This window comes from Elaeis guineensis, chromosome 4 (genome assembly GCF_000442705.2).
Source record: "Elaeis guineensis isolate ETL-2024a chromosome 4, EG11, whole genome shotgun sequence".
In the NCBI taxonomy this organism is placed as follows: domain Eukaryota; kingdom Viridiplantae; phylum Streptophyta; class Magnoliopsida; order Arecales; family Arecaceae; genus Elaeis; species Elaeis guineensis.
Window position 1 is genome coordinate 9,811,289 of NC_025996.2, and position 27,990 is coordinate 9,839,278.

The 27,990-nt window shown below is 37.1% G+C and overlaps 2 protein-coding genes across 2 annotated transcripts; one reads left to right on the forward strand and one right to left on the reverse strand.

Moving 5' to 3' along the window:
• Positions 1-2,455: 2,455 nt before the first annotated feature.
• Positions 2,456-3,806, forward strand: LOC105043996 (SKP1-like protein 14). Its single transcript, XM_010921758.4, has 2 exons — positions 2,456-2,582; positions 3,119-3,806. The coding sequence occupies exon 2, from the start codon at positions 3,144-3,146 to the stop codon at positions 3,630-3,632; it is 489 nt and encodes a 162-aa protein (XP_010920060.1). The 5' UTR covers positions 2,456-2,582; positions 3,119-3,143; the 3' UTR covers positions 3,633-3,806.
• Positions 3,807-8,067: 4,261 nt separating this feature from the next.
• LOC105043995 (uncharacterized) lies at positions 8,068-27,791 on the reverse strand. The gene is given in 8 exon segments (XM_073255480.1): positions 8,068-8,461; positions 8,542-8,745; positions 16,382-16,447; positions 16,538-16,597; positions 17,247-17,362; positions 20,572-20,640; positions 20,643-20,661; positions 27,570-27,791. Coding segments are annotated over 7 exon segments (582 nt in total). The 5' UTR covers positions 27,627-27,791; the 3' UTR covers positions 8,068-8,461; positions 8,542-8,550.
• Between the last annotated feature and the right edge of the window lie 199 nt (positions 27,792-27,990).

Genomic DNA, 27,990 nt, shown 5'->3' on the forward strand with positions numbered 1-27,990 from the left:
GGTCAAGTGTCTCTCTCTTCCAAGATTCTTTACTAGTATCTACAAATCTATGTTCACACCAAAAAAGAAAATCTACCAATCTATTTTAATTTTTGAAGGGTTGACTGGCTTGCTTTATTGTAGCATTATTGTTTAGGCTCTGCTTCAATAAGGTCTGAAATGTTTAAGCTTCAGTTCAGTAAGGTCTCTGAATTTTATTGAGCTCCACCTCATGTCCATTTAAAAATCTTGTCATTTAAGTTTACATTTTTGTGTCGCTTTTATAGTATAGCTAATATTATAGAAACAACATATAGTTAACCACACATACGATGTTACCATACTGAGTACAACACAGATACCTTACTCTATCTACCCCATTATGTACATGTTTCATTGAATTGCCATGATGTAAAAGATAGTAGGAGTTTACTTAAAACAGAGAAATCTTCACATCTTTCTTCTATGCCGCCTATTGTACAAAAATGAAAAGTTTTCTTCAAACTTCGAGTTTAAGTTCATCTTTTTTCAAGATCTTGATATTAGGAAAGCATGAATCAGCCACATGAAGCTGCTTCGTTTACCAAGCTAGTGAATCTTGGGGGTTGTGCCATAGTTTTGGATATGAAAATGGGCCGGCCCTTGGGCTAACTTTTATATGGATCAGGCCAGATTTTTTTTTTTTTTTTTTTTTGAACCGGCACAATAGAAAATTATGCAAACTTCTCCACTAGTCTAGACTGGACCATTTGCGTCCCTAGTTCAAGTCCCGCATTTCTGTCAAGATTTTTCGAGGGTTAGAAATATACAAAGCTCAAGTACATATATGCATACATGCATGCATGCATCCATGTATTGCATTCATCTGCGCAATTTTTTGCTGGCTTGGCAATTCAACATTCAACCACCTCCATGTGTTGCATACTTTCTTTAACTTACATAATTCCCCTAATGCAGGTAAAAGGAAATTTTGCTTTGTTGCACCAAACAACCACAGGAGCCCCGTAGCATTAATTTTTATATTTTTCCATAGATGTAAACCGTAGTGATTTCTCCACAAGTTATAATATGTTTCTATTGTTGGTTTCTACATATCTTATCATCATGGAGAAGCCATATTTTATCTCTTGATTGCATTTCCAACTTCACTAAACTCAAATCAATAGAACAGTTTTTAAATGCTTCACTAATCAGAAGTAATTCGGTTGAACTTCAAACTAAATCTTGTAATACCAAATTAGTAGTTGGATTGCTTCATAATTCAATTAGAGTCAATGTAAACTATTTCAATGGAGTTAATCCTACTTGTGAAGGATCTTCTTCTCTCTCTTTTTCTTTAGCCTTCTTACTTTATATATGTAGTTGTTTTTCTTTCAGGATTTTGTGTTCTCATTACACCTTGTCTACAAATGAACTCATGGAACTGGCATATCCTTAAAAGAACAGTCGCATGAACGCAATACCATGTCGGCATCTGCAAGTTTCTGCAACTTGGGCTTAGGGTCTGAACTTGAGTTAGATAATTGCGGCCTGGTCCATCGACAGCTCCCGTGAATTTTACAGCGAAGAAGGCCCATTTACAACAGGAGAATGGTCAGTTGATCACTGTAGAGAACATAAGAAAAGCGGAAGACAGATGCAAGAGAGTTTAATATTTTTTTAATGAAATAAAGACATAAGAATAGGTGGAAAAATCAAAGATTGATAAGACCCACCGCTTTTCCCTTTCAATGGATTATACTACATTTATATAGTATAATATCTGTCAACCTCAATACAGAAGATAACATAATAAAATCCATATCCATCGGTGATCTTTGTTATTTGCTATCCAAAAGCATTGCCCATTCCGCTGGGCAATGCTTGATGGGTTTGTCCATCCTTTCTCCCACAAGCCTTCTATACTTCCTGGCTTTCACCCACAACTTGACCTCCTCATTTATTTTCTTCCAATAAATGGTTGCAAAAGATGCAACAAAGACAATCTCATGGGGTTTGTTAATTCAATTCGATTGATTGCATAGGGATGATAATGTTTAACCATTTAGCCTATTTAAGTAGACTCATTATTTTGTGGATCCGATTGGATTATCTCTTTAATAAAGTGGTCAAATTTAGATTTATATTTTGAAAACCATTTAATAAATAGAAGAAGTTTGGATTGACCGCTTTTGATCTATCTTATATTCGATTTGACCTGATTGCTACTTGTAGATTGGAGGAATGCATTACATACATATGTTAATAATAAGGTTCTAGATCTTAAGTTTCATTTCTTTTTCAGGGCGGATTGAAGCGGACCAAACTACAAACCAACCCATTGACACAATTCCTTCAACATTAAGGAACTACACCGTATCCTCTCCCCTTTAAGGATTAAGGAACTGGATTTTATTAGGAGTTCAATCTTAAAACACACACGATTGTGGGTTTGAGTTGGATTGAACCGCACCGAACCCGCAAACCCCACCCGCTGACGCAATTCCTTCTCCCGTAAGGATTCACGGCACCCTCTCGTCCCTTTTAAATGCACACCATTCCCTCGCTTCTCCCTCGTCTTTCGCCCTCTCCACTTTTCTCCAGAGTCCCCGCGTTCCATCAGGGTCAGAACTCGATCTCCATCTTTTCTTTGTTTTCCTCTCATTTCTTCTCTCTCTCTCTTCTCTGTGTTTTCAAGAATTCGATCGGATTCTTTCAATCGTAAACACATGGAGTCTTTTTTTTTTTTTTTTTTGATCATGTTAATCTACGTTTCTTTGATGAGTTTCATCTACTCTTCGATTCCGACCCTTTTCATCGTTTGGAAACCCTAGAATTGCTCTGGGGTTCTTTCATTCGAATCTTTTTTTTTTTTTTTCTTTTTTCTTTCTTGGGCTTTAGACCCTGAGAAGATCGTCTTGATCGGAATCCTCTTCCCCTGTTCTTTTTCCTCCCGAAAGAATTAGCGTTTTTGCTGATTGCAGACCTAATTTGACCGATCCTTCCAACCGATCGTAACCCTAATGTGGCTTATAATCGCATAGAAGATCGGAATTCACCAATTTTATACGACATATGTACCATATAATGCGTTTCTTGGTTGCAAGAATGATATCTGATATCATCAAGATCGATCCTTACCCGTCCTTCTTGATTTCAGGTTCGAGTTCAAGAACCCATCGATCATGGCTGACGTAGCGAGCACCAGCGCGGTGGCGGAGGCCCCAAAGACGATCGTTCTCAAGAGTTCCGACGGCGAGGAATTCGAGGTGGAATCGCTGGTCGCGAACCAGTCGGAGATGATCAAGGGCATGATCGACGCCGGGTGCGTGCAGAGCCGCGTACCCCTTCCCAACGTCCTCGGCTCGGTGCTCGCCAAGGTGGTGGAGTACTGGAATCGCCACGGCGGTGGCGGAAAGGAGGAGGAGGAGAAGCAGCTGATGGAGTGGGACAAGGAGTTCGCGAAGCTGGACAGGGACGAGCTGTTCGACCTGATCAATGCGGCCAGCTTCCTCAACACCAAGCCGCTGCTCGACCTCTGCTGCCAGACCGTGGCCGATACCATCAAGGATATGTCCGTCCCGGACGTCCGCGACTACTTCGGTATCGAGAGTGACTTCACTCCCGAAGAAGAGGCCAAGATAAGGAATGACAATAAATGGGCCTACGAGTGATTCCTTCTACTTAGCTCTATGGGCTTTTCGAATTGCCCGCTTGTGACTGCCTTGATCTGCTTGTAATTGCAAGCTTTCTGGAACCATGGAAATGTAGACACGTACAGGCTATTTCTCCGTGTCTGCTGTCCTTTTGAAGGAATTAATAAAGAAGCAATCAACAAATAGGTTGAAGCTTTTGTGCTGTGGATTGTTCTTAGTCATAATAAGCTGTTATGGGTTTGGAACTGTGATTCGCCGCAGGGTGCATTGGGATATTGGATCTGGAACTCTGGTTTCCAGTTTGAAGAAGCAGGTTGATTGCATGAATTTATGAGGATTCTGCTTCTAAAATTCGTATGGTAAATGGGTTACTGCTGTTTTATGAGGGAGGACTGGGTCGATCGTAATTTTCGCTGGCTTTGGTTTTGAATTGATGTGGTCCTGGGGACATCCCTCTGCAATGTAGAGTAGAGGTGATAGTGTGGTTATTGGCGTATGATGTGTTGTGAGGAGGTAGGATGGTGTTTTTGTATATAGCTCTGATACACGTTTGGAGAGCAGTTTTAGATGTACAGGCATGTGTTGGCGATCGGAACTGCATCAGATTTCCCTTCATTTGCAGGTCTGTAATCTGTTTGATGCAGACTTCTGGAGAGTGGATTTTAATCATTTCACATCTCCGTTATATTGTTTAGCTATTTGAATTGGTATTTTTGGCAGTATGGTCTTTAAAATAATCTAATTTTTATCTTTTATTTGTACGAAAGATGGATTGAAAGAAGATAAATAAATGAGAAAGAATGGATAAGGACCCATCCGCCCTTTCATATATTTGGTGAAGTATAAAAAAATGATAGAACGTTCCTTCTTTGTCTGGCAAGTGAACCAATAACAGACTCGATTTTTTTTTTTTTTTATTTAACAAGTGCTTTATGTGAGGCGAAATATATGTTGGATGAATTACTTCTTACTAACTAATTTAATGGCTATATCTAATATCCCACCTTTTTTTTTTTTTTTTTTGGCTCAATTATGTATTTTAATTTTTTGAAGATTTTCAATTTATCCTAAATTTCATTTAATGCAATCAGATAATAAACTTTCAAATTCTTCGATTCGGATCCTGATTGTAATTTCGATGAAGTTATGATGTGGTTTGTCCATATGACAAAAACAAAAATTGATGCACAAACCATATTTTTCATTTATCGCAGTGGCAATAAAATAATCCACATGCCTTCAGGCCAAGCTTCTCTTTCGTGTATTGAACAAAAAGATGGGCAGGTGGAAGATGAAGATGTCGTTGTTGGTGAAGTCTCTCGTCAGTTCGTTGAGATCTGATAATAGTGATGGCAATGATCAGAGAAGGGAAAGAAGAAGCTCGAAAGATTGTCCCGAAGTCACCGTCCAAAAAAGCGGAATCAAATGAGACCATCCCATGGAGCCCAGAACCTGATAAGGGCATCAAAGAGGATGTCTCCGAGCTCATCAAAATCCTAACCTACCAATTTTGGGGTGTAGCCTCCTTCCTCATCCCACCGCCGGCTTCCTCGAACCCCAACCCTCCGAAATGGATTCCTCACCCTCCAATCATGGTCGGAGTTCTGATTCCTTCAATCCAATTGCCTCGTGGTACTCTGGTGTGGTTGGGCAGCAGAGTTGCCGAGAATTATCAAATCTGAGCAATTTCATCGAGATCAGTGAAAAGTTCAAGAGCAAGATCTCAATGCTGTCGATTACCAAAGCGATGTCAAAGATCTCCAAGATTGCATCTACTTTTCTGTCATTTGGGGCTGAGGATGAAGAGAAGGGTAGAACAAGGAGGAAGAGAATTTCTGAGATTAAATCTTAATTGAAGAGAAGTTAATTTGGAAAATAAAAATCATCATTCTAGCTCATTATCGATTTTTATATATAAATATATTTTTACTATATAGACAAATACATCATAACTTCATCACAGCAAATCAATAGAAATCATAAATAGAGTTTAAATTAAAGAAATTTAAAAGTTTGATGATTAATTATATTAATAAAAATTTAAGATTAAATTAATTTTTAAAAAATTAAAATTTTATATATAATTAAGTTTTTTTTAATAATATTATTTTTTTGTTAGTTTACTCTTGAAATTTTTGGCCAATTAAAATTAGATTATTTTAGGGCACATCCTTATGCGCGCTCCCTCGCTCTCGCTCTCCTCTCTCTTTCTCTCCCACCACTCGCTCAAATTTATATACTTCCTTCCAAACTTTTCCCTTTTTATTGCCCCAACCATGCAGTACCTTTTCTTATGTCCACCTTTCCGACTTTTTTTGTTACAAAAAAACCTCAGTGCCCACAGGACTCAGGCCAGCCTTCCCTCCTATCTGGGCCACACGTGACGGGAGAAAATAATGGGTAAGTGTGTAACGTGTCAGGCTACTATACGGCATCTCTTCCTACGTTATTAGATATGATGTTCGAGAGCCTTTTTAACATTCTTTCCCTCTGAATTCATGCGAGGGCTCTTCAAGTACCAACTTCACAAAAGATTCATGCTTCCACACTCTTACACGTGAGTCCCACTGCGTGCAACCCTCACGTGTTAGCAAAAGAATGTGGTCTAATTGCGTGCAAATTGTGCAGCTTGGATCAGGGGCAATACTAACCAAATTCCATCGATCGGGCCAAGATATACATTCTTATCCCAGTCTGGCAGAAAATGAGCTCAACCATCCCAGCTCGAGTACAAGCTTTTCAGTCATTCAGTCTAGAACTGATCGCAAGTCTGGCTTAGTTTTGGATTAGGTTGGTTTGGAGTTTATTGTCAAAATGCAGGCAATGCTTACATTAGTAGCCTCATTACATTAACTCAGGCTGGTTTTGGTGGCCCAGGACTCTTAACAGAGCCTGAACCAAATTGAGAAAAACAGGTAACTTCTTGCAACCCGAGCCTAGCCAAATTAGGTCAGGCTATGGTTGAGCAAACTGGCTCAAGTTTGCGAGAAATTACGGCGTGGACCAGTTCCACATGGATCTGAAGTGAAATTATCCTAGGATGAAAAGAATGGATGGATGCATTTTATCCTCGGTCCTCAACCTAATAATTTCACGAAATTTGCACCCCTAAGTTAGGGTGCAACGGGAGTGGGCTTGCAACCCTAATATATAAAATACAATTAAACCTGTTGGTCGACGTGCTGGTCCTCGGGAAGGTGGCAGCGGCCAATCTTCCACATTGACGCCCAATTCCTCCAGTCACTCGTGGACACCCTACATCCCACCTGCACGTAAGGCTGCAAATAGTTAGGATTGACCCATGACCTAACTTATTTAGATCCGATCCGACTCATTTTAAAGGATCGACATGATTAGATTGGGCTCTAAAATTGAATTTGTTCCATTTCCCTGATCGGATTTCAGTTTACTGAATTCGGACAGATCTGACCTAAATTTTTATATTATTAGGATCCGAATCTATTTGAGCCCCTAAATTATGGTTTAAGATTTGTATAAACAGTATCTTTAATATAAAGATAGATTTAAAATTATTTTTATATCATAATTTATATTTTGACAGTAATATTCTTTATTATCTTTTTTGTGTAGTAAATAGTAATTAGCCCCATAAAGTAAGTAAAATGTAGTTGGCTACATTTGATCCGGATCCGATATTTTTGGATCAAGATCGAGTTATATATGGATCCAATCCGATCTAAATGACCAATTGGATCGAAAATTTTAATTATGGATCCAATCCGACCCGATCTTCTATCAGGTTGGATCTGCATCCAATCTTGAAATTCGATCAAAAAACTAGATTGGAACAGAATTACTCACTCATAATCTCCGATATAATCTGATCCATTTACGGCCCCACTCACATGTTGAACATTCCTCTAGTGGCCGTGTGCATAGATCCCTTACAACAGAGAGGAAGGTGGAGAACCTGATGAGGGCTGTGGCCGCCATTCAGTATCCCCGGCCGTCCATTCTGTCGGGTTTCTTCTAATGGCCCATTCCCTTCCGCGCGGTGTGGAATTTGTTATCGTGAAATGACTGAAAATGAGTATATGAAAAAAAATCTATTGTACAAATATTTATTTGTTTCTATTTTTAGCTTGATATATAACTCGGACTCTCGAACCGTCTTTCATCAACCAGTCCATTCAATTTCTACGCTCGCTCTCCGTCTCATTTTCAAGACTGCACATGAAAAGCAAAGTAACCATCTGGCACGGCTATTTTAATTTTTACATTCAAAATCACATAAACCGCTAAAATTTTATATTTGGGCGTCTACCAACAAAAAGAAAAAAACACAGATAACAAGTAATTCACTAGGTGAGTTTGTGTTTCCAAATTTTTCAAAATTATTATTCATCTTCTTAAAAAAAAATTAACATGAATGGCCCACCGTTGATGTTAATGGCACTTCGCCACCACCACGTTAATGGCAAAATAAAGGGGCTAGCTGAAACGGGATTTCTTTAACGTACAACATATATCATCCCCTCGAGCGCTCTTTGCCGATGACCGACAAGGCCAAAAAACAATACACAACCGTTCACACACCACAATACATGAATCCAGGCTTCTGCCCACAATATCCTATTTTTATTTTAATATCTATACTACACAACAAATGGGCAGTGGAAAAATCCCATGCCATGTATCCCACACCAGTCAACAGTATTTACATGGAGTATGGCTCCCCACAAGTAAAGGTTTTGAGGCTGGTAATAGGAGATTACTGAAAAGTAGCAGCAGTTAAAACCATGGGGAGGGATCAGATCTAACTCAGTTGACCTCAGCAAAGCGTGGTCTGTGGCCCAATAACCGAAACCCTGAAAATGAAACAGATGCTATCGATGAAAGAAAATTAGAGAGCCTTGGGAAAGTTTTTTTTTTTAATATATAATCGTGGGCGTTTTCAGGCAAAAACCTTTTGGGTTCAGAATGATGAGGTGCCCACTGAGGTAGCACGTCCTGAAGCTTGAAGTTCCTTCAAAGTACCGGCCAGCCAATCCAAACCCTCATAGAGGCCATCACCTCTAAGAGCACAAGTCCCTTGGATATGCCATATCCGGTTCCTCAGGTCATACAGACCAAGCCCCTCACACACTTCCATGGGGGTCATTGCACCTTTCTGCATGACAGAATATTAACACATCAGATTTTAGGAACACGAGTATACACACTTTTATTGGGTGGCTCTATTGAGCCTCCCCTTAACATCAAAAAAAAGAAAAAGAGTATACACCCTTGTAATTCCTTTATAAAAGACAGATGCCCGTAGATCAGTGAATTTTTCAACTTGCTTGGGTCAATGCAAGAATAAATTCAAAGACGGGTGCAACGCAATGCCCGTACAAGACTTAATATTCCAGTCCACGAAGTACCCTCTCTAAATGGGAAAAAAAATGCAGTGCCTTCCAACAAATCATAAAACCTAAGTGATGTCACAGCCCACGCCTCGTTATAAATTCTGGGCCAATGAAGTTACCATACCATAAACAAGAGATAACTCAAATATCACTAGCCAGCAATAAATCTGAAAAAGGCATGCTGAACAGCATGCCTTCCATGTCATTTTTATGAGAACTCTCCAACTGACAAAATCTCTCTTTTCTACCTTTTCTACAGCCTCAAAGCGAACAATTTCCAAGGATCAATCTATTTTTCCGTTCTAGAAGAACTAAAGAAATGTATAAAAATATATTGCAACATTAAGATCAACAAGACCATACAAGAGAATGATATGAAACCCCAATTAAAAGAAGCTTTCTTTAAAATTAGGGGTATATTTGCAAGTGCTCTCACAAGGCACAGTCTAGTTAGAAATGCATCATATACCACGATCCATGGTCCATGTCTTACATATCTCCAAGTGAATAGCAAAACTCATGATTGACCAACATGCAACATATTCCACAAGAATTTGGTCTTTTTTTTTTTGCCAAATTCCACAACTAATGCTCTCTAGGATAAGGATTGGACAAGGTTTTAAATCTCGTGGGATGACGGTGTCCCCATTTTTCCATGAAATGGGACACCCCACTGTCCTGCCCCATCCCGACAGCATTTCTGATAGATATCCTCTGACTCTCTTCCCTTCTTTTCTTCTATTCTTTCTTTTTCTTCTACCTTCCTTTCTTTCCTTTCTCTTTTCTTTCTCGTTCTTAATTCTTCCTTTATTTATTTTTTATTTTTTTTTTTTCTCTTTCCTTTTTCTTCCTTTCTTTTTTTCTTTTCTTTTCTTCTTCTTTTCTTTCACTTTTTCCCTTTCTTCACCTTTCCATCCTTTCTTTCCTCCTCTCTCCACATGGATGGGTTTTGGATTCCGAATCTTATTCTGATCCCATTTTCTCATAGGATTGGAATGAGATGGTCAGGATGCCCCCCATCTCGTTGAGACTTAAAATCTTGGATTAGGACACTAAAAGTTCTCAGCAAAGTTCACTATGATGGTATTAAAGTCCAAATCGATCGATCGGCGGTACGGTTCAGTATGTCCTTACGCCATTCCATACTAGACCCGAACCAACAGAGAGAATAGAGGGAGAATGGGAGAGAGGAATAGAGAGAGGAGGGAGGGAAGGAGAGGGAGAAAAAGAGAGGGCTCCAGAGGGCAGTCAAGCTCACTACACTACTGCCAAGCTCAATGGAAGCTAAAGCGTAGAGGGAGGGGAGGAGAGGAAGAGGGAGGTGAGGCTGCTGTGCTGGAGCTAGTTGGTTTCAAAACCCGAAGGGGCTGCAGTGCTTTGCTCTCCATTCTCCTCCCAATCAAAACTGGGGCTTTAGCCCTTGTTTCATATTTTCTTGGTTCTTATCGGATGAAGTACGAATTTCGGTTGATTTGACAACTTCAACTGAAAATTCAAAAAAAAAAAAAAAGAAAGAAACAGTGAAGTCAGCAACTATGTTGCCCAATCCATCTAATGAAAGCAAAGAAAATTAAGACATAAGAGTCAAAGCCCCTGTTTTGATAGAGAGAAGAGCGAAGCGCCTCTTCCGATAGCCTCCTATTCCTCTTCCTCTCCTTCCCTCCCTCTACCCTCCTCCGATTTCCAATGAGCTCGACAGCGGTGCAATGAGCTCTGCTGCACTCCTATGGCCTCCGGAGGCTTTCTCTCCATCTTCTCCCTCCCTCCCCCTGTCTCTCTCTTCCTCTCTTTGCTTTCCCCTCCCCCCCTCCTGCTGTTTTCTTGTTTCAAAAACCGAAACCATCCCAGTCAGCTGCCGATACAGCTTGGCATGCCCTGAACCAGGCAGTTCAGCGAACCTTTTCCCAGACTACCACACAAGGTTAGGAAAAGCTTGAATGAGCTCAATTTTTTTATTTCTTCTCGATGTTTTGAAATTATATATAGTATTTCAAGCAAAATGTTACAACTCATAATAAAAGGATGATAATAAAAGTGAAGATGCTAAATTTTGACTTTGAAGTTCTGTGATATACAATATGGTCAAGAGGATGCAATAAGCAAAACTAGATGAGTATGGACCACGATTCAACGAAATGGTCAAAGGTTGTAAAGCACTGAAAGAGAGATCTTTCAATGGACCAAATGAAACTTCAGATAACTCAAACAAATTGCAAGATCTGATGATGTTGACATTTAATATTTGAAGGGGATTAAACTTTGCTGCTAGAACTTTTACCGTATTTGCCGTGCCAGCTCCAGAAATTGTATGGCACCTAACAATACACTTTTGAGCTTTTTTTTTTCTTAATTTTTTGGTAGTAAATATTTTTTAGCTTAGACCATAGGCTACAGTCACAATTTATGTCAACTAAAAGTAATTAATTGGCACATTATGCTTCATTTTTAAAATGGACCACTTCTGAATCCAGATATTATAAATCTACGTTTTAAAGAATAAAATGTCCTTGGGCAAACTCTTTTACCTATCTATTAAGCAAATATTGGCCAAAATTTCTAACACATGTTCATCGTTTGCATCTCCTTCCCACCAAATTTAGGAACTACCACTACCCACTCTTAAAATAGCTCTTTTGTAAATCATATCAAGAAATATGGACAAGAGGGTTTCAATGAAAGCTTGCTTCCTAGTCTCCTTACATCAATGATAAATTAAAGGAGTCTAGAGTGGTGATGTTCAGATGCAAGATTTTATCTCTCGGTATTGGACTGTACCCTATACCCAATAACTTAATGATACATGTCGATCAATAATTCAAATCATGTAGAGGGCGTATAATATGGGATGATCTACCCAACATTAAGAGTAATGTGGATGGAGGTAATGAGATCATTATGTTTGGTCGCACCATGATAATCCTATGTGGCAATGATCTCAAATCACCTCCACTTAAATCACTATCCAACTAGGGATGGCAATCGGATTGGTTCGGATATAAACGGATCGGGTTAGATACGGGTCGAGCCAAAAAAATCTGAACTCGAACCCAACTTATTTATTAAATAGGTCAGATTTTACAACCCAAACCCAACCTATTTAATAAACAGGCTACTCGACCCAACCTGTTTACAACCCGTTTATGACCCAGTTAAAAAAAAGAATCCAACCTGTTTAAAAAAATTTTAAAAAAAAGTAAAAACCTGTTCTCTACCCTCGCGCAGCTCGCTCGATCGCAGCTTCGCCCTTCAGCATGTTTTTTTCCTGATTCCTCAGGTGATTGAAGTTCAGGACCGCACTCGTGGCCGCCTCTTCACCAACCCAAGCTCTCGCAGCCTCCGGCTCTGCCCCATCGAAGCTCTCGGCCACCTCCCGCTCCGCCCTTCTCCTCATCCGTCCCGAACCTCGCCGCAATCCCCTCTCAACTGCCTCCCTCCCAAACTCCGCCCTTGTCCTCGTCCGTCATTGGCCTTGACCTTGTAGATGGAGTGGTGTGGGCAGATACGTCGGTGCCATTGGAGCAGGAGTTGCAAGCGGATGGCATGCACGACAGCGGAGGAATGGGTGGAGAGGGGAAGGCCATTGTTGCCAAGAAGGGAGTAGAGGGAGAGGACCTGGAAGAGGGACTTGACGGTCATGTAACGGCGTAGGCAGTGGGGAAGAGAAAAGGAGGGGAACCCTAGACACGAATTGGGGACTGGCCAACTGGGTCATTTTAGAAATATAAAGGGTAGCGTGGCGTGTTGTCCACTGTGGGATTTGACACGATAACCTGAGGAATCTGAAAAAAAGGTTCTGTAGGGATGGAAGAAGCCCATTACTCACTCTATTTAAATGACCCTATATACTACCTAATCTGGTCCAATCCAAAAATTATACAGATTAAACAGGTTAATCAAATTAGATGTCTGAAATCTGAATCCAATCCAAATAATAAACATATTAAATGGATCAATATGTTTACAATTCGAACCTGTTTAGTCCAAATCCATACCTATTTATAACAAATCGAACATAGATAGGATTGGCAAATCGGATCATATTTTGCCACCCTTACATCCAACTCAATGATGGGACATCCATCCTTGAGATCGAAAATTCAAGATCATCCTCGAACAATGATCTTGGTTGAAATTTAAAATAAAAATATCCCTCAATCTAGTGAAAAAATTGGCATATCAGTATACTATTAATATTTATATTAATATTATATATCTCATGTTATATTGATATTGTATATTATATTTATGGTATATATTACATTATAATATATTATTAATCATATTATTGCCATATTTTGATTCGATGATAATTTTAAATTAGAGTAAAACTATTTTATTGTACTATATATTTATATAATAAAAATATTTAATATATTACTTCTATTTGCCTTATTTTTTAATCAGAATAAATATTCGTATTAATAAATAATATATTATAAGTATAAATAAAAATATTAATTCTATTATAACAATTAATATATTTTTTTGTAGGATTAATAATTTATAGAAATAATAAATATATATTTGTAGAATATATTAATTATTAATATATTAATAAATCTATTAGTATTTTTTATAATATAGTTTATATGATTAATAAATATATTTTTATGAAATATATCATGCGTAGTTTTGGTATTATATGATCAGTAATCTAAATTTTCATGGAATACCAAATATGTTACTCATAGATACCAAAGAATCTTTAATCACCGAACCATGGCCTACTAAGTGTAGTGATCTTAGATCACTCAGGGTTAGATCACCATGAGATTTAGATCACCGGTGCCCTAAATCACTATGGGGATCCCAATTTCTCCATAGAGTGGGATCTACTACATTCTATCCTACCCCCACTCAACATGGTGGGGTATCCTAAAAAATTTTCTCTCAAAATTATCTTTCTCCTATTTTGATAATTAATTCATGTTGAAATATTACAATTTTGTGAAAAATAAAATACATATTGAAAAAAATAAAATAATCAATGTACATTGAAAATATTATAATTTTGTAAAAATCTACATTGAAAAAAGTAATTATGCATCAATAGTCAAAAAGCAAGAAAGCAAGAGGAGATAGGTGGAAACTAAACATGAATACTCCTTGAGTAAATGGCTAGTTAGTCAAAAGAATCAATGCAGGCCACTCATTGAACCAAGGTTTCTTTGCATTAACTTTATCAAAAGGCAGATTTTCGACCCAACCTGTAAATTTAGGGACTACTCTTTGATGTTTTCATCATGAAAATTGAAAAGTTGCACTTTTGGGGTTAGAAATTCATCAGTGAATAAAGATTTCTTTGCCACAATTTAATCGAAAGAAATTTTTTTCACTCCAACTAGAACTTTTAAAAACTATTCTTTTGTTTTCTTTACCAAGATCAGAAAATTGTACTTTGAGGATCAAATTTCATGGCAGGGATCATGAATTTAGGCCTTCCACATCAGAGATTCCACATTTCCACTAAACAGAACAGACTAAGGCCCTGTTTGGGATTGCCGTTGACAGTAGAGCTTTTAAAGCTTTTGAAAGTAGAGCTTTTGAGAAATAGAGCTTTTGGAAGTAGAGTTTTTACAAAATACTATTTGCTGTTTGATAACCATATTGATAAAGTACTTTGAAAAAAGCAAAACAGCTTCCCGACATTAGCCAGAAAGTACTTTTGAGAAAAACTTCAAAATACAGCTTTCCCCAAGTAGACCTTTTCAGCTTTCTGACAAAGTCAAAACAGCTTCCCAACATTTTTACCAAACATCATTGTATCACTCTAAAGTGCTTTCTGAGAGCCAAAAAGTGCTTTCTGCCACTCTAAAAGCTTGGCCAAACAAGGCCTAAAACAATGAGCAAAAGTTTACCATAAAATCTTCTCTCCAAATCGAGAATTGCAAATCATATGTGAGAGTGAGCTTAAACCTCCTAAGGAAACAGATAGCAACTTTGGAAAAGCCATAGAACCTAAGCACCACTAGGTAATTTAGTAGAATATTTGAAAGGCATACTTAGAAACAAAAAATTAAAGGTACCAGCAAAGGTTTTTCTTCTAAAAAAGGAAAAAGAGTAATACAAGGATTTTGAATTGTGGTAAGTCAACTCTTGCAACAACCTTAAACCCTAATCTCTTTATACTAGCAAGGGATGAACCAAACAATGATGTTGCAAATGATGTGCTGCTGATTGACTGAATTAGAAATACATCAATCAAATAAAGTTTAGACAAGGACCTAAATCAAGTAGACACAAAAAGAAAAAAGAACACATAATGATTGCAAGCCAAATGTGAACACAAATATAAATGAAGTCAAACTAAACATAGAAAATATAATGAAATGAAAAAGTGGAGATGTCCATACAGGATATTGCACAGTCACATGCATGATGGCAAAAATTTAGTTAATCAAGAAATGTACAAACTAATACAGGCCATGCCACATATAAAATGCACATAGGTTAGAGCTTCAGGCAACATGGAAGAAACATGTACGATAAGCATAGCAAAGATCACATCATTAAGGTGGTTGTACAGGAAAGTTCCAGAAAATTAGCCAACACTATCAAGGTCAAAGAATTTAATATGAATCAAAGCTTATTTGTTCTACCAATGGCAGTAAAACAAAACCAATTAATATAGTACAGTCACAACAAGATGAACAAAGACAGAGTAGAGTAGAGGAAAAGGACCTCAGATATTCCAAATATCGATGCTTTTAGCTATGGTGGGAAAGATTTCAGATATGGGCATGCAAAGCTAACTTACCAATGGCAGTAAAACAAAACTGATTAATATAGTGTGGTCACAAGAAGACGAACAAATACAGAGTAAATTAGGGGAAAAGGACCACAGATTTACCAAATATCGATGTGTTTAGCTACTGTGGGAAATATTTCAGATATGGGCATGCAAAGCTAACTTAATCTTAGGAAAAAGATTTGTAGGACATAGCGACATATTGCATGTTTATCTAAACATGCCAACTTATGCATGTTTATCTGAACACATCAGCATATGTACTTTTAAATTGACCACTTCAAGGAAGCTCTTCTCTAAAACCTTTTGGGGTGCAACCCACCATCTCAATTCAAAATAATTTGTTCTAGCTTTTTGAGCATCTTTTCACTTCACGATAACTTGAAGTAAAAAATGTGGCCATGGATCAACTGAGCAATAAAATTTGAGCAAGTTCGATTCAGTCCCTCATTGCTAATGAATTAAGAAGGAAACATTTGCAGCATACATGTCCAATTTTCCAAAGAAAAGAAAGAAGCCCTTGAAATGGTATGAATTAGCATGATATGTTAGATGTTAAGATGGCATGCTGGGTTTCCTCACAAATGCATGGATTTTATTGCATATAAGCAGCATGCTCTTGTGATTTTTGAGTTGCCAGTTTGACTTACCATGTCCTGTTTGTTTGCAAATACCAATATGACACTGTTAAGCATGAAGGGATCGTTGATGATGGCCTGATAGAAAACATAAAAGCTGTAACCCACATAAAAGCTGCAAAGAGAAATCTTTTATGCAGAAATAAATGGTCTTAACTAAGAATAAACCTGAAACTCTGCTTTGGCTTTCCCAATTCTTTCTCTGTCCAAGGAATCAACTACATAAATCTGCAAGGAAGAAAGCGAACAGAAAATTTCATTATTTGCCAATAGAGGGACCTGCTTAATTGCACAACCACCATATCCATGTAATATTCCCCCACAATGTGGGAAAGGCTGAAGAAAGGAGGCTGAATCAGTGGGGAGGGGAGGCTGTCATCCCACAATCACAAGATCTTGAGATACCAGGTATCACCTTTTAAATTGATTCTAGAGTTTCAATAACACGAAATTTGGGAGATCGAATCCCCCCTGATTACCCCACCTATCTATCAAACAGCCTTCTCTATTCAGCAACTCCCACCTCAGTAGGAGACAAACAGGGACTATCAAAAAGGATTAAAATATATTCCAGCTTCAGTAACACTGACACACTTTATGAAACACATATTCTGTAAGGTGAATGGTCAATAAGATGGGTTGTTACTCTCACACAGGACTGGATTTTACATAATGCAAATGACAATTTTCAAGAATGTCGCTTAGTTTACCAACATTTTTGTAAAGCTTCTGCAAAAAGGATTCTGATTCAAGGTACAAAATTCTTTCAAGATGGAAGATTTATGGAATTTCGAGTGCTAAATTGAAGTGTTCAATAGTACTAGAGGAGAAACGGTAACTATAACTCATCTGTGAAATAAAACTAGTGATTATTTACCAGACCATCAGTATTGTTGAAGTAATGCCTCCACAATGGCCTCAGTTTCTCTTGCCCACCAACATCCCACACCGTAAATATGACATTTTTATACTGAACTTTCTCTACATTGAAGCCTACATAATAAGAAGACAAAGTGTTAAACCACAAGTCCACTTTGAAGTCTATGAACCAAAGTGCCAAAGCAGTCATAAAAGAAACCTTTTGGTACAATATAATAATAATGAAGTAAGTTTAATGGCTCATTAAGAACCATATTTTATTGCTGCATAACAAGCAAAGAATAGATGGATGAAAGGCTCATTTTCATATATCACATATTACAGGTTGCTATCATCTTGACTGCAGAAGTTATAAAAGGGGGTTAAAAGAGAGAATTGGGCATGTGTTGGTCATAAACGCCCATATCTTATATTATCAGAAGCTAACAGTTGCATATCTCAAAGTTTCTTTTCGAAAAAACTGTAACTAATGCTGCACAATTCTTAAAAGTATAAATCAGTCTTCAGGGATTCAGAGATTTAATAGTTTCTAATGGAAAGAATCCAAGGAGATGTTTACTTCCCAATAAAAGTAAAAAAAAAAAAAAAAGTGATTATAAGGTGGGGGACCTTAAAAAAAAAATTCTGATGCTTTAAGAATTTCTACCAGAAGCATAAAATCATAAGTCCATGTTTCTACAACATTTTAAAAGAACATTGCCAGTTTGGTCCAATGATAGCATAAACAAAGAGTCTTTAAAAACAAAATGTTCTGCAGGCATCCTCTAAAATTTTTGCGTAAAGTATTCATGTTTAGAGATGATGAACAGGAAATTAGTTATGATTAACTTATTATCCCATAAACAAATCAATGAAATCAAGCAATTTATGGTTTACCAGAAAAAATTACTTGCAACAGAAGATTTGTTTTGACAAGTAACGAAAGAAAAGCTAAGAGAAGGTCCACTGATAATGAGAAGAAGGGGGGAAAAACAGCTCTTTACTTTATATACATGAAATAGAAATTAATGTTGATACTAAAGCAATCTGCATATACACTTTCAGAATAAAATTAACCATTTATTCTGTTGGAATATCAGTTAGGTACACCATTCCTTCTATTGGTTCTTCGGGGGTTATCCTGCAAAATGAGATAGTGCATATATGAGCCAGCAATAAAGCTGTGGAAAGAGACTCTTGCCTACCCTTTTACATGTGATTTTAGCTGGCTCTTTTTCATGCATTTCGAAATCCTTTAATATTATAAAAGAGGTGCTTAATGGTTTCTGCCTCACATTGGAAAAATAACAGTTGCAATAACCCTCAACGAAGGTTTCTGAAAAAGGTAGACTGAATCAAAAGCTCATGCAAACTAACCAACACTTATGCGAGCAACATTCTTACTGAACTACCAATCTCTGAAGAAGAACCAATAATTTCCAGCAAGTTAATTGTGAGGTTGTGCAAAAATGTAAAAGATCAAGTTACAGAAGAAAAGACAAGCGAAAAAAAGGGTGATTGACCATAATAATTGTGCGACTGACTTTTATTCATTTTGCTTTTTTATCTCTTAATTTTAGTTGATAGGCTGTACATCCCAGCAATGATGCTTTTTTGGGGAAAAAAGACAAAGACACAGGCAAAGGATACTCTATCTCTACTAGGACACTTGATCAGACTAACTAATAGTTAGGCTACGAAGAAACCCCATATGCTATAATATCATACAGCTGACTTTATAAATGCAAGAAGGCCAGCAAGTTTAGGGATTTCTTTTGGTCATGTTACTTAATATTAAGTGATGGGTAACATACTGTGACAATATCATCAAAAAAGGAATATCTGCTTCATATTATGTTCCTATTCAAAATAGGAAATCAAAGGATCAGTAATGACCAGCAATAAGGCCATGAAAAGCCTGTAGATGTTATAAAATTACAACTTGAGAAAATTATTGCAAATTCTTGGTTTCCCTTCTTCCTTCTAATGCATGATAGATGTCCAAAGATTCTATGTTGATTCATACAAAACAATTGAGCAAGATTGTTGAAATTATATGTAGGTATCTATCATGTCTGCACCCATATTAATGGGTAGCAACTTGTACCCAAGTGATGTAAAAAGATTGACACAGGTAGGTAACCAGCAAACTATATGATGGAATATCTCCATACCCCCCTACAAGTGCAATGTGCATGCAAAAAAGCATGGATGGTTGCGATCTTCTAACTAATTGCTAATTTCTTTTTATTATCAAAATGACTTGATAAACAAACTAAAAATTTTAGCTGGTGCAATCCTCTATTTCTCTATTCAAGACAGTAAAATGTGAACCAAGATCATATAATTACTAAAGAGGGAGGTGCTTGTAAAGTAGGGAGATGCGTGCATCTAATCATCTTGTCTCAAGGCACATGCAAGCATGTGACTAGACATCTATGGGCACATAGTTATGGACAACAATGGTCAACATGGCTGGATGCTACGACTTGAATATTATAAGTAATAGATAAATTTTATTTTTTTTCCTCATCAAGAACTAATATATAGTTTTATAGGTTTTTAAATTAAAGTTTGTGCTTCTTGCCTATATTTGAATTTCTCATCCTATATTGTTAAGGCATATTCTTAAGTTGTGTTCGTTTGGAATAATGTACATAATCAAATGACTTAAAAGATAAGATGCTAAGCTTGAATCCTTATTCGTATTCTCAAAACCTGTATATCTCGATTTGAATTAGAACTAAAAGATAATGAAATGCCAAAAATATAGGCTTTTTAAGTGTTTTCTGGCATATTTGTAGCATAACAATATCAGTCCCTAGCCAATATAAGCATGATATAAGATACCTGATTCTTGTGGGCAACATGCTAAAAGACTCAACCCTTGATCTTCACGAACAAGTCTTTTTTACTGCAGACAATATTTCTCCCCATCTATCATCTTTTCTTAATCCTATCCAACATAATCAAATTCAAGCATTTATCATCACAATGATGCAAGCAAAATAAGACCCTGGATTAGACACATTCGAATCAAATGTTATGTTTATTATCAATCACTTTTCCTATTTTGATTTTTATATTCTCTTGTTAGTGTCCTTTATAGACCAGTTATCACCTAAAAAGGAGATCGATTCTTCCTATTTCATAAAAATTAATCTGAACTTATCAATATATGTTCTAGTACTAAGAAGTCTAAACATTCATTTTTCATTAAGTTCTTTGAAGAAAATGTCATAAACACCCAAAATAAGATCCTAGCAATAAATTTCAAATATGCTTATTTTACGATCACAGAACGAGATATTGCATAGAGTGTTCATAGTATCATCCATGCATACCAATTGTTGGAACTGTTGATAAAACTTCTCCAATGTGCAACTTGTACAAAATAGTAGTTTTACCCGCGCATCTAGTCCAAGCATCACAACCTATGGCATATCATTTCATACACATAAGAAAAAAATGAAAAATACGTAGTACATTTTATTAAATATTAAATAACAAAACTGATGGCAAGAAAAGAGAATTGATTTTAGAGTACAGAAGGAAGAAAAAATGGTCAAAAAGGACCTAGAATGTCAGGATTAAGGCACCGTCAAATAATGATAGGTGATATATATGCAACAAATATAACTGAAGCAAACATTAAGCATAACCACTTATTTCAGTATTTCATCTGATAAGGTCCAATAGCATGATCAGTACATACAAAGTACATATGCAATAATGGAATAAGAAGGTAAATTTTTCATATCAAAATTCAATGAGATAGACTTAATAACTACATTTTCTGAAACTCAAAATACATAACTCCTTGGTTATGAAAAATAGGAGTTGAAGAGTAACATTTAGGGAAAATACCTTTTGACCTCTCAAGTTTCCCTAAGTCTCACTTCACTCCTCTTTATTTATAAAAGTAAAAAAAAAAAAAAAAAACATTTAGATACCTTAGGTTCATTAAGTGATCCAATATGGTTGCACCGTCAATCTCTATTTACCTGACCACAATGGATTACTTCATGTAAAAGTCACATGACAACTTTAGGACTAAATGCCCTTCACTTGGCTACACTTTCTTTCTATTTTTGGGATACAAAAGAGCAAGGGAGGTCTCGAATAGGGATCTAGAGAAATGCAGGCTTACACCAAAGCAACCTCAGGCTCGAGGATCGCAGCAAGGTCCGAGATGTGGATGAAGAAATCAGGCCCAACAATCCCCAGCTTCCTCCAGCCATCTCGGAGATCCAGCTAGATCCCACCTTTCCTCCTGTTGGTCCAATTCTATCACCCCTTGTTCAACTCACTGCACCCAGACTGCACCAGACGAGAAGCTCTCCCCACCTTCAATGTTGGACAACTCAAACAATGCCCTCAAGAACCTTCCCCAACCCTCAGATCTCTCATCCACCACCAGTCCAATCATCGAATCCATCCCCAATCACCTCTGAAACCCTCAAACCCACCAAGATCAAAGACAAAATCGAGTCCTAACTCCAAGAAATTGCTTCGAAATATTCACGCAAGCTCTAGAATTTTTTCGATCACTCTCAATCAATTGGCCTTCCAATTGCCTCCATTCATCCATTGCCTTCTCATCTCTCTCTCTCTCTCTCTCTCTCTCTCTCTGCTTTTTTGGGGGGAGACAAATAGTGGAGCTTCTTCTGAGTAAATAACAAGAGGTGAGGGGTGAGGGGGGGGGGGAGTTGTCCGGCTATCATCACAGGATCCTACAAGGTGGAGAACGTTAGCATTTGCATAGGTGGAGTGGGGGTTGCTAGCATCGATTGGTGGATCTTGGCTCCCAAAGGGTGAGCTTGCAATCGAGGTGATTAGAACAAAGACTTGTCCACAGACTTCACGACAAAGTTGTTGTTGGAGGCCAAAAAGGAATAGCAATAAATCTACCCCAATAAAAGTAAAACAGAGAAGAAAAATAACAAAAAAGGGATAAGAAGATGAAGAGGGCCATTTTTTTCTTTATTATTTTCCTCCTTTGAAGTGGTGTTAATCCATCTTCTCACTTTTTTATTTCCATTGCAGCTACCAATGCTATTCCCAGCATTGAGGAAAAGGTTATCAATGGATGCAATGCTGGGGAAGGTGAGCACAGCCGCTGAGAAGAACTTCCCTAGATCAACATCTAGGAGTTGGATGGTGAGGCCGGGACATCACCTGCGACATCGTTGACAGCCTCGATGCATCAATGCCGCACAAGGAGAGAACTTCCTTCGAGCAGGGAACAAGGGCCTCGGAGTTGGGCAACAGCACCAAAGCCCATCCTGATCAGAAATTGGAAAAAAAACAACAATGGTAACTTTGTCATTTAGATAATGTCTTCATAGCATTAGGTGGCACGTAGGTATCGGGACCACATTGGATCACTTTATGAACTTAAGGGATATAAATAAAAATTTTAAATAAAAGGGGAGGTAAGCAATACTCAAGGAAACTTGAGAGGGTCAAAAGGACAGGACCATGGTACAATTAACCAATGACTAGAATTTGTGGCCGAGCAAATTCCAAACTACCATAATAAAGAAAGAATGGAGAATGCAAGCAAAGATATAAAATGCATGGTATGTCAGTGATACATAGAATCCCTACCAGCCTAAGTCAACCACATATTGACCCATATGGATACAGGTACTCCCTTGTGTGGGCAAAGACAGGGCTGTATGGGCCCATATTGCAGTACATGTTGTATCGACCCCTCCATTAAAGGCCATGCCATGGTTTTTAAAACCTTGCATACAAGCAAGGGGAAAAATGAAATGTATGATAAAATAAAAGGTATCTAAGAAACATTTAGATTAAAAAATGATGTGCGATATAATTAAACAAGTTTGAGTACTAATTCATGCATCTTCCGTAACATTTTTTAATAAATGATAATAAATTCACATCTTTATAAACTTGCAACAAAGTCAGGAGGAAAATTCAGATGAGCTGCTTGGGAGATATAGGAGAATCTATTACCAAAAAGAATGTATATCACAATGACAATGCTAGACCAGCAATTAGAGTTGTAGGTATCCTGATATGCCTAGCATCTGCCACATTTAACCTCTGATGTGCCAATAGAATCAGTAAACTTAAAGTTCAAATAAAGAACAAAATAACCTTCAAATATGACAGAACTAGTTTGGGTTAAGAATCAAGTGATATAGGTAGTAAGTAGGCTGCCGTTGAAAATTTTAACATATATTATTCCAATCTACATGGCACATCATGCAGGGCACGAAACATATGATGTTTCACATCTCAAACGAAAATTTTGTTGTTCCTTTAGTAATAATCTTTCCATGTCAGCTACAATGAAACCTAAAACTAAAGCTGTGAATAGATAAACAACAATAAAGAATAAAAGTATCTATTGAATATTTGGGTCAACAGATTTAAAGCATTTCCCATCTTCGATGAACAGACTGAATAAAATTGTGCCAGATAAAACCTTACAAAAGAACACCAATTCATGCTCATTCTAGAGTTTCAATCTACATACTGTATGCATGCATACATATTACCTTCTTATGCATGCATGCATGCATGCATGGATGCATGGATGCATCATCCATGCATGCATGCATGTATGTATGTATGCATGCATGTAGCGACTATAACATACAAACAAAAAATTCTCATGGTCATCATCACTAAGCAATACCTCCAAATTATAAGGATGTCCTTTAGAAATTCAAGATTTTTTTTTTTCATCAAGATGTTTCTGATGACTCATTTCTTGCCTGATTCCCTACTACACTTTCATGTTTTGTGCAATACCCAAGTGCTCCAACAGAGTACCAAATTGAGAGTTTCACACATCACCTATACTTTTAAAGTACCGGAATGTGCTTTAGGTTGGTTGAAAAAATAGTGTAATACCCTGTAAAATAAATGTCTTTCATCGTGGTCCAAAAGGACTAATCTAGACAGCAAAGCATATCCACAAGCTAAATGCCACCTTGTGAGATCAGATGAATTTTAGTGCTTTTGTATAGAGCACTCCCATCACCTTTAGTTTTTCCTTTTAAAAGTGAAGTCTATAGTACTTAGATCCAGATCTTTTCCAAACACAGAAGAGCTCCTTATTGAAAATCTAGGACTGCCTTATTTCATAAGCAATCTTGTTCCCAAACCATTTGATTCATTGATCATAATAAGAACCAAAGATAATGTCAAAGTTCTCCTTTAAATGCCAAGGCATTATCTTCATCAACCATCATCTCCGTAAGGTAAAACTTGCATTTTGTTTATTCATTAATCACCTCTGTATAAACCAGAAAAACTTAATCTTGACTATTTATGATCAAGCATTCCCTCCAAAACATTAATCTACCAAAAACAAATCCAGCTTGATCTTCCCAACCAACCTTTTGACCACTTTTTTTTTTGAAACCACCCAGGCCTATCTTAAGATTTTCATAATTCATCTTTAGACATTCATATGCACCACTTTTGGTTTCTCCCTTATGTGTGTATGTGTGTGTGTGTAGACATGTGTGTGTGTGTGTGTGTGGCGACTATAACATACAATCAAAACATTCTCATGGTCATCATCACTAAGCAAGACCACCAAATTATGAGGATGTCCTTTCGAAATTCAAGATTTTTTTTCATCAAGATGTTTCTGATGACTCTTGCCTGATTCCCTACTACACTTTCATGTTTGTGCAATACCCAACTGCTCCAACAAAGTACCAAATTGAGAATTTCAGGCATCATCCATACCTAGGGGAGAGCATAGTCCGGTTTGGATGGTTTCATGCTCAAACCTAAGCCAAACCAGTCCTAAACGGTTTGGCATTTCTAGAAACCAAACCGGATCAATAAAAGATTGAAACCAAACCAAACCAACATGATTTAAACGGTCTGGTTTGGTTTGGTTTACCCTTTTTTTTTTTTTGTGATTCATGAAGACTTGTTTTCTTTTCACATAAGAGTACCACCAGAGAATTTATCAAGTAAAATGACATAAAATATTGTCACTCAACAAAATAAAATTTTTAAACAAACACCATCATTAAGGATTAAGATAAAATGCCCAACAATTACAACAAAAATAAACAATCCAGCAAGTAAGTGACTTAGGGTTTAAGGCTAATCAACACAAAGCTAAATTGATAAACAACACTATAAATCCAGAATTATTTTCTAATACATTAATACTCCAACATAAATAACACCTTAATCAAAATAACGTCATTTTATTAAAGCCAGTCCAGTTCGGTTTGAGAACGGTTTTATTTACTAACAAACTTGAACCAATCCAAACCTTTTTTTATATGTCAAAAACCAACCAAACCAAACCGAATAAAATTTAAACCAAACCAAACCTGCGATTTGGTTCAGTTTCACCGATTTGATTGGTTCAGGTTCAGTTTTTGCTCACCCCTAGCTATACCTTTTAACATATAGGAATGTGACTTAGCTTGGTTGAAAAAATGGTGTAATACCCTATCAAAAAGAAGTGTTTCATTGTGGTCCAAAAGGACTACTCTAGATAGCAAAGCATATCCATAAGCTAATGCCACCTTGTGAGATCAAATGAATTTTAGTGCTTTTATATAGAGCACTCCCATCACGTTTAGTTTTTTTTTTAAAAGTGACGTCTATAGTATTTAGATCCCGATCTTTTCCAAACACACAAGAGCTCCTTTTTGAAAATCTAGAACTACCTTATTGTCACAAGCAATCTTGCTCCCAAATCATTTGATTCATTGATCATAATAAGAACCAAAGAAAATGTCAAAGTTCTCTTTAAATGCCAAGGCAATATCTTCATCAACCATCATCTCCATATAGTAAAACTTGCATTTTGTTTATTCGTTAATCCCTCTGTATTAAACCAGAAAACCTTAACCTTGACTATTTATGATCAAGCGCACCCTCCAAAGCATTAAACTACAAAAAATAAATCCAGCCTGATCTTCCCAACCAACCTTTTGACCACTGTTTGTTTTGAAACCACCCAGGCCTGACTTAAGATCTTCATAATTCATCTTTAGACATTCAGATGCACCACTTTTGTTTTCTCCCTCATGTATGGTTCATCAACATTCTCTCTTCTAAGTCTTATCCAACTCTCACATTAAAGAGCTTCCTCCTTCTCATCCTATTATGCTGCCTAAAGTTCCATATTTCTATCTAATAAAATGGGATCACTATACATGTTCTTAGTTAAATTTACATGTATATCAAAATTTAAAACCAACTAGCTGGGCATAACATCTCACTAACGTATAATCCATTAAAAAAAATTACTGAAAGTTTTGAGTAAATAATGTCTAGTCTCCAGATATGGGAAACAATTAATTCACAGCAAGATTGAAGGGTCACAGGAAAGTTCAAATGGTGAGGCTTATATTTGAAAACCCCGTTGAACCCATCTTTGATTCTGTCTGGTCAGCAAATAGTTGAGGCAATCAACTCACTTCCCCAGTTCAAACCTCATAAAAAGTTCTGACGCCATAGTTTCATCTCAGCCTCACTAGGTATTTTACATTATTTCCTATCATCTTAACAAGATAAATTAATAAATTGGAAACAATGAAATCGTCAAAACGGACTAAATAAGAAGCTTTATAACACTGTACTTGCAGCCGAAGAAGACCAGCTTAACAAAAATGACGATTGCACATTAATATACATGTTTCAAATCTTTTTCTTTAAGTGATAAAGATTTATTCACAAGGCATAACTGTGGGGGACAAATAGGATTAACCATGAATCCAAATATGATGGAAGGTGTTTGTTACTTAAGATGATGGTTTTGAATATAGAAGGAAGAAGATCAAGGAATTTTATCTGAAGCAAGAAGACTAAAAAGTTAAAAGCAATTTATTGGAAACGAGTGACAGTCGCTACCATGCCAAGAACCATCATGGAACCTAGCAATGCACATCGTGCAGCCAAATCGAAATATTAATGCCCGAAAAATAATGTCTGTGCAACAAGAAAATTGTTTCCAATTGCGTAACAAAACAGAAATTTCCGTAGACACCTTTCAAACTCCGATCATTTAATAAAATACACAAAACAATAAAGCCGCGAACGATCCCGTCTAAAAGAAAATCCGCACGACACCTCAAAAATTCACAAATACTTTGTACTTCCCATGATCCCAGACCAACAGGCTCGAATCTAAACCTAAAATTCCAAATCGCCGAACCCCAAGCCACTGACCCAATTAAACAGCGAACGAAATCAAAAAGAACATCCAAAAAGAACAAATCCAGAAGGTGCAATGGAAGGAGTTTAAAAAAAGGCCCCCTATGGATCAATCAATGATCAAAAGATTCGATCATATAAGAAAAGAATCGTAACAAGAAAGGCGCACCCTCATTTCTTTGTTGCCGAAGAAGGTGTCGAAGAGCTTCCGAAAAGCCTGTCCCATGATCGATCTCTCCTCTACCTCTCTCCTTCTCTTCTCCCTCTCCTCGATCTATAGCTCAAATTATCCAAAACCTTCAAAATATTCTCGGGAAAAAAAAAATTTCGAAGACCGAGAGACACCGAAAAGCTTCGTTTTTAGGTGGAGAGAAGGGGAGGCTTCCTCAGAAGTTCTTGTAGCTCTTAATAGCGTGTCGCTAATGCTGTGTGGGTACCATACATGTATGGATTTTGTATAAACAAATCTCAACCGTTGTTCGTTCATGAAGATGCCGAAATGGACGTTCAGGAAACTGTTATACCGCTTCCGCGTTTGGGGAGGTCCTTCTTGACCCTTACCTATTTGTTACGCGCAAATTTTGACCCGA

Coding starts and splice junctions, on each gene's coding strand:
- LOC105043996 (XM_010921758.4), top strand. CDS start 3,144: ATGGCTGACGTAGCGAGCACCAGCGCGGTGGCGGAGGCCCCAAAGACG.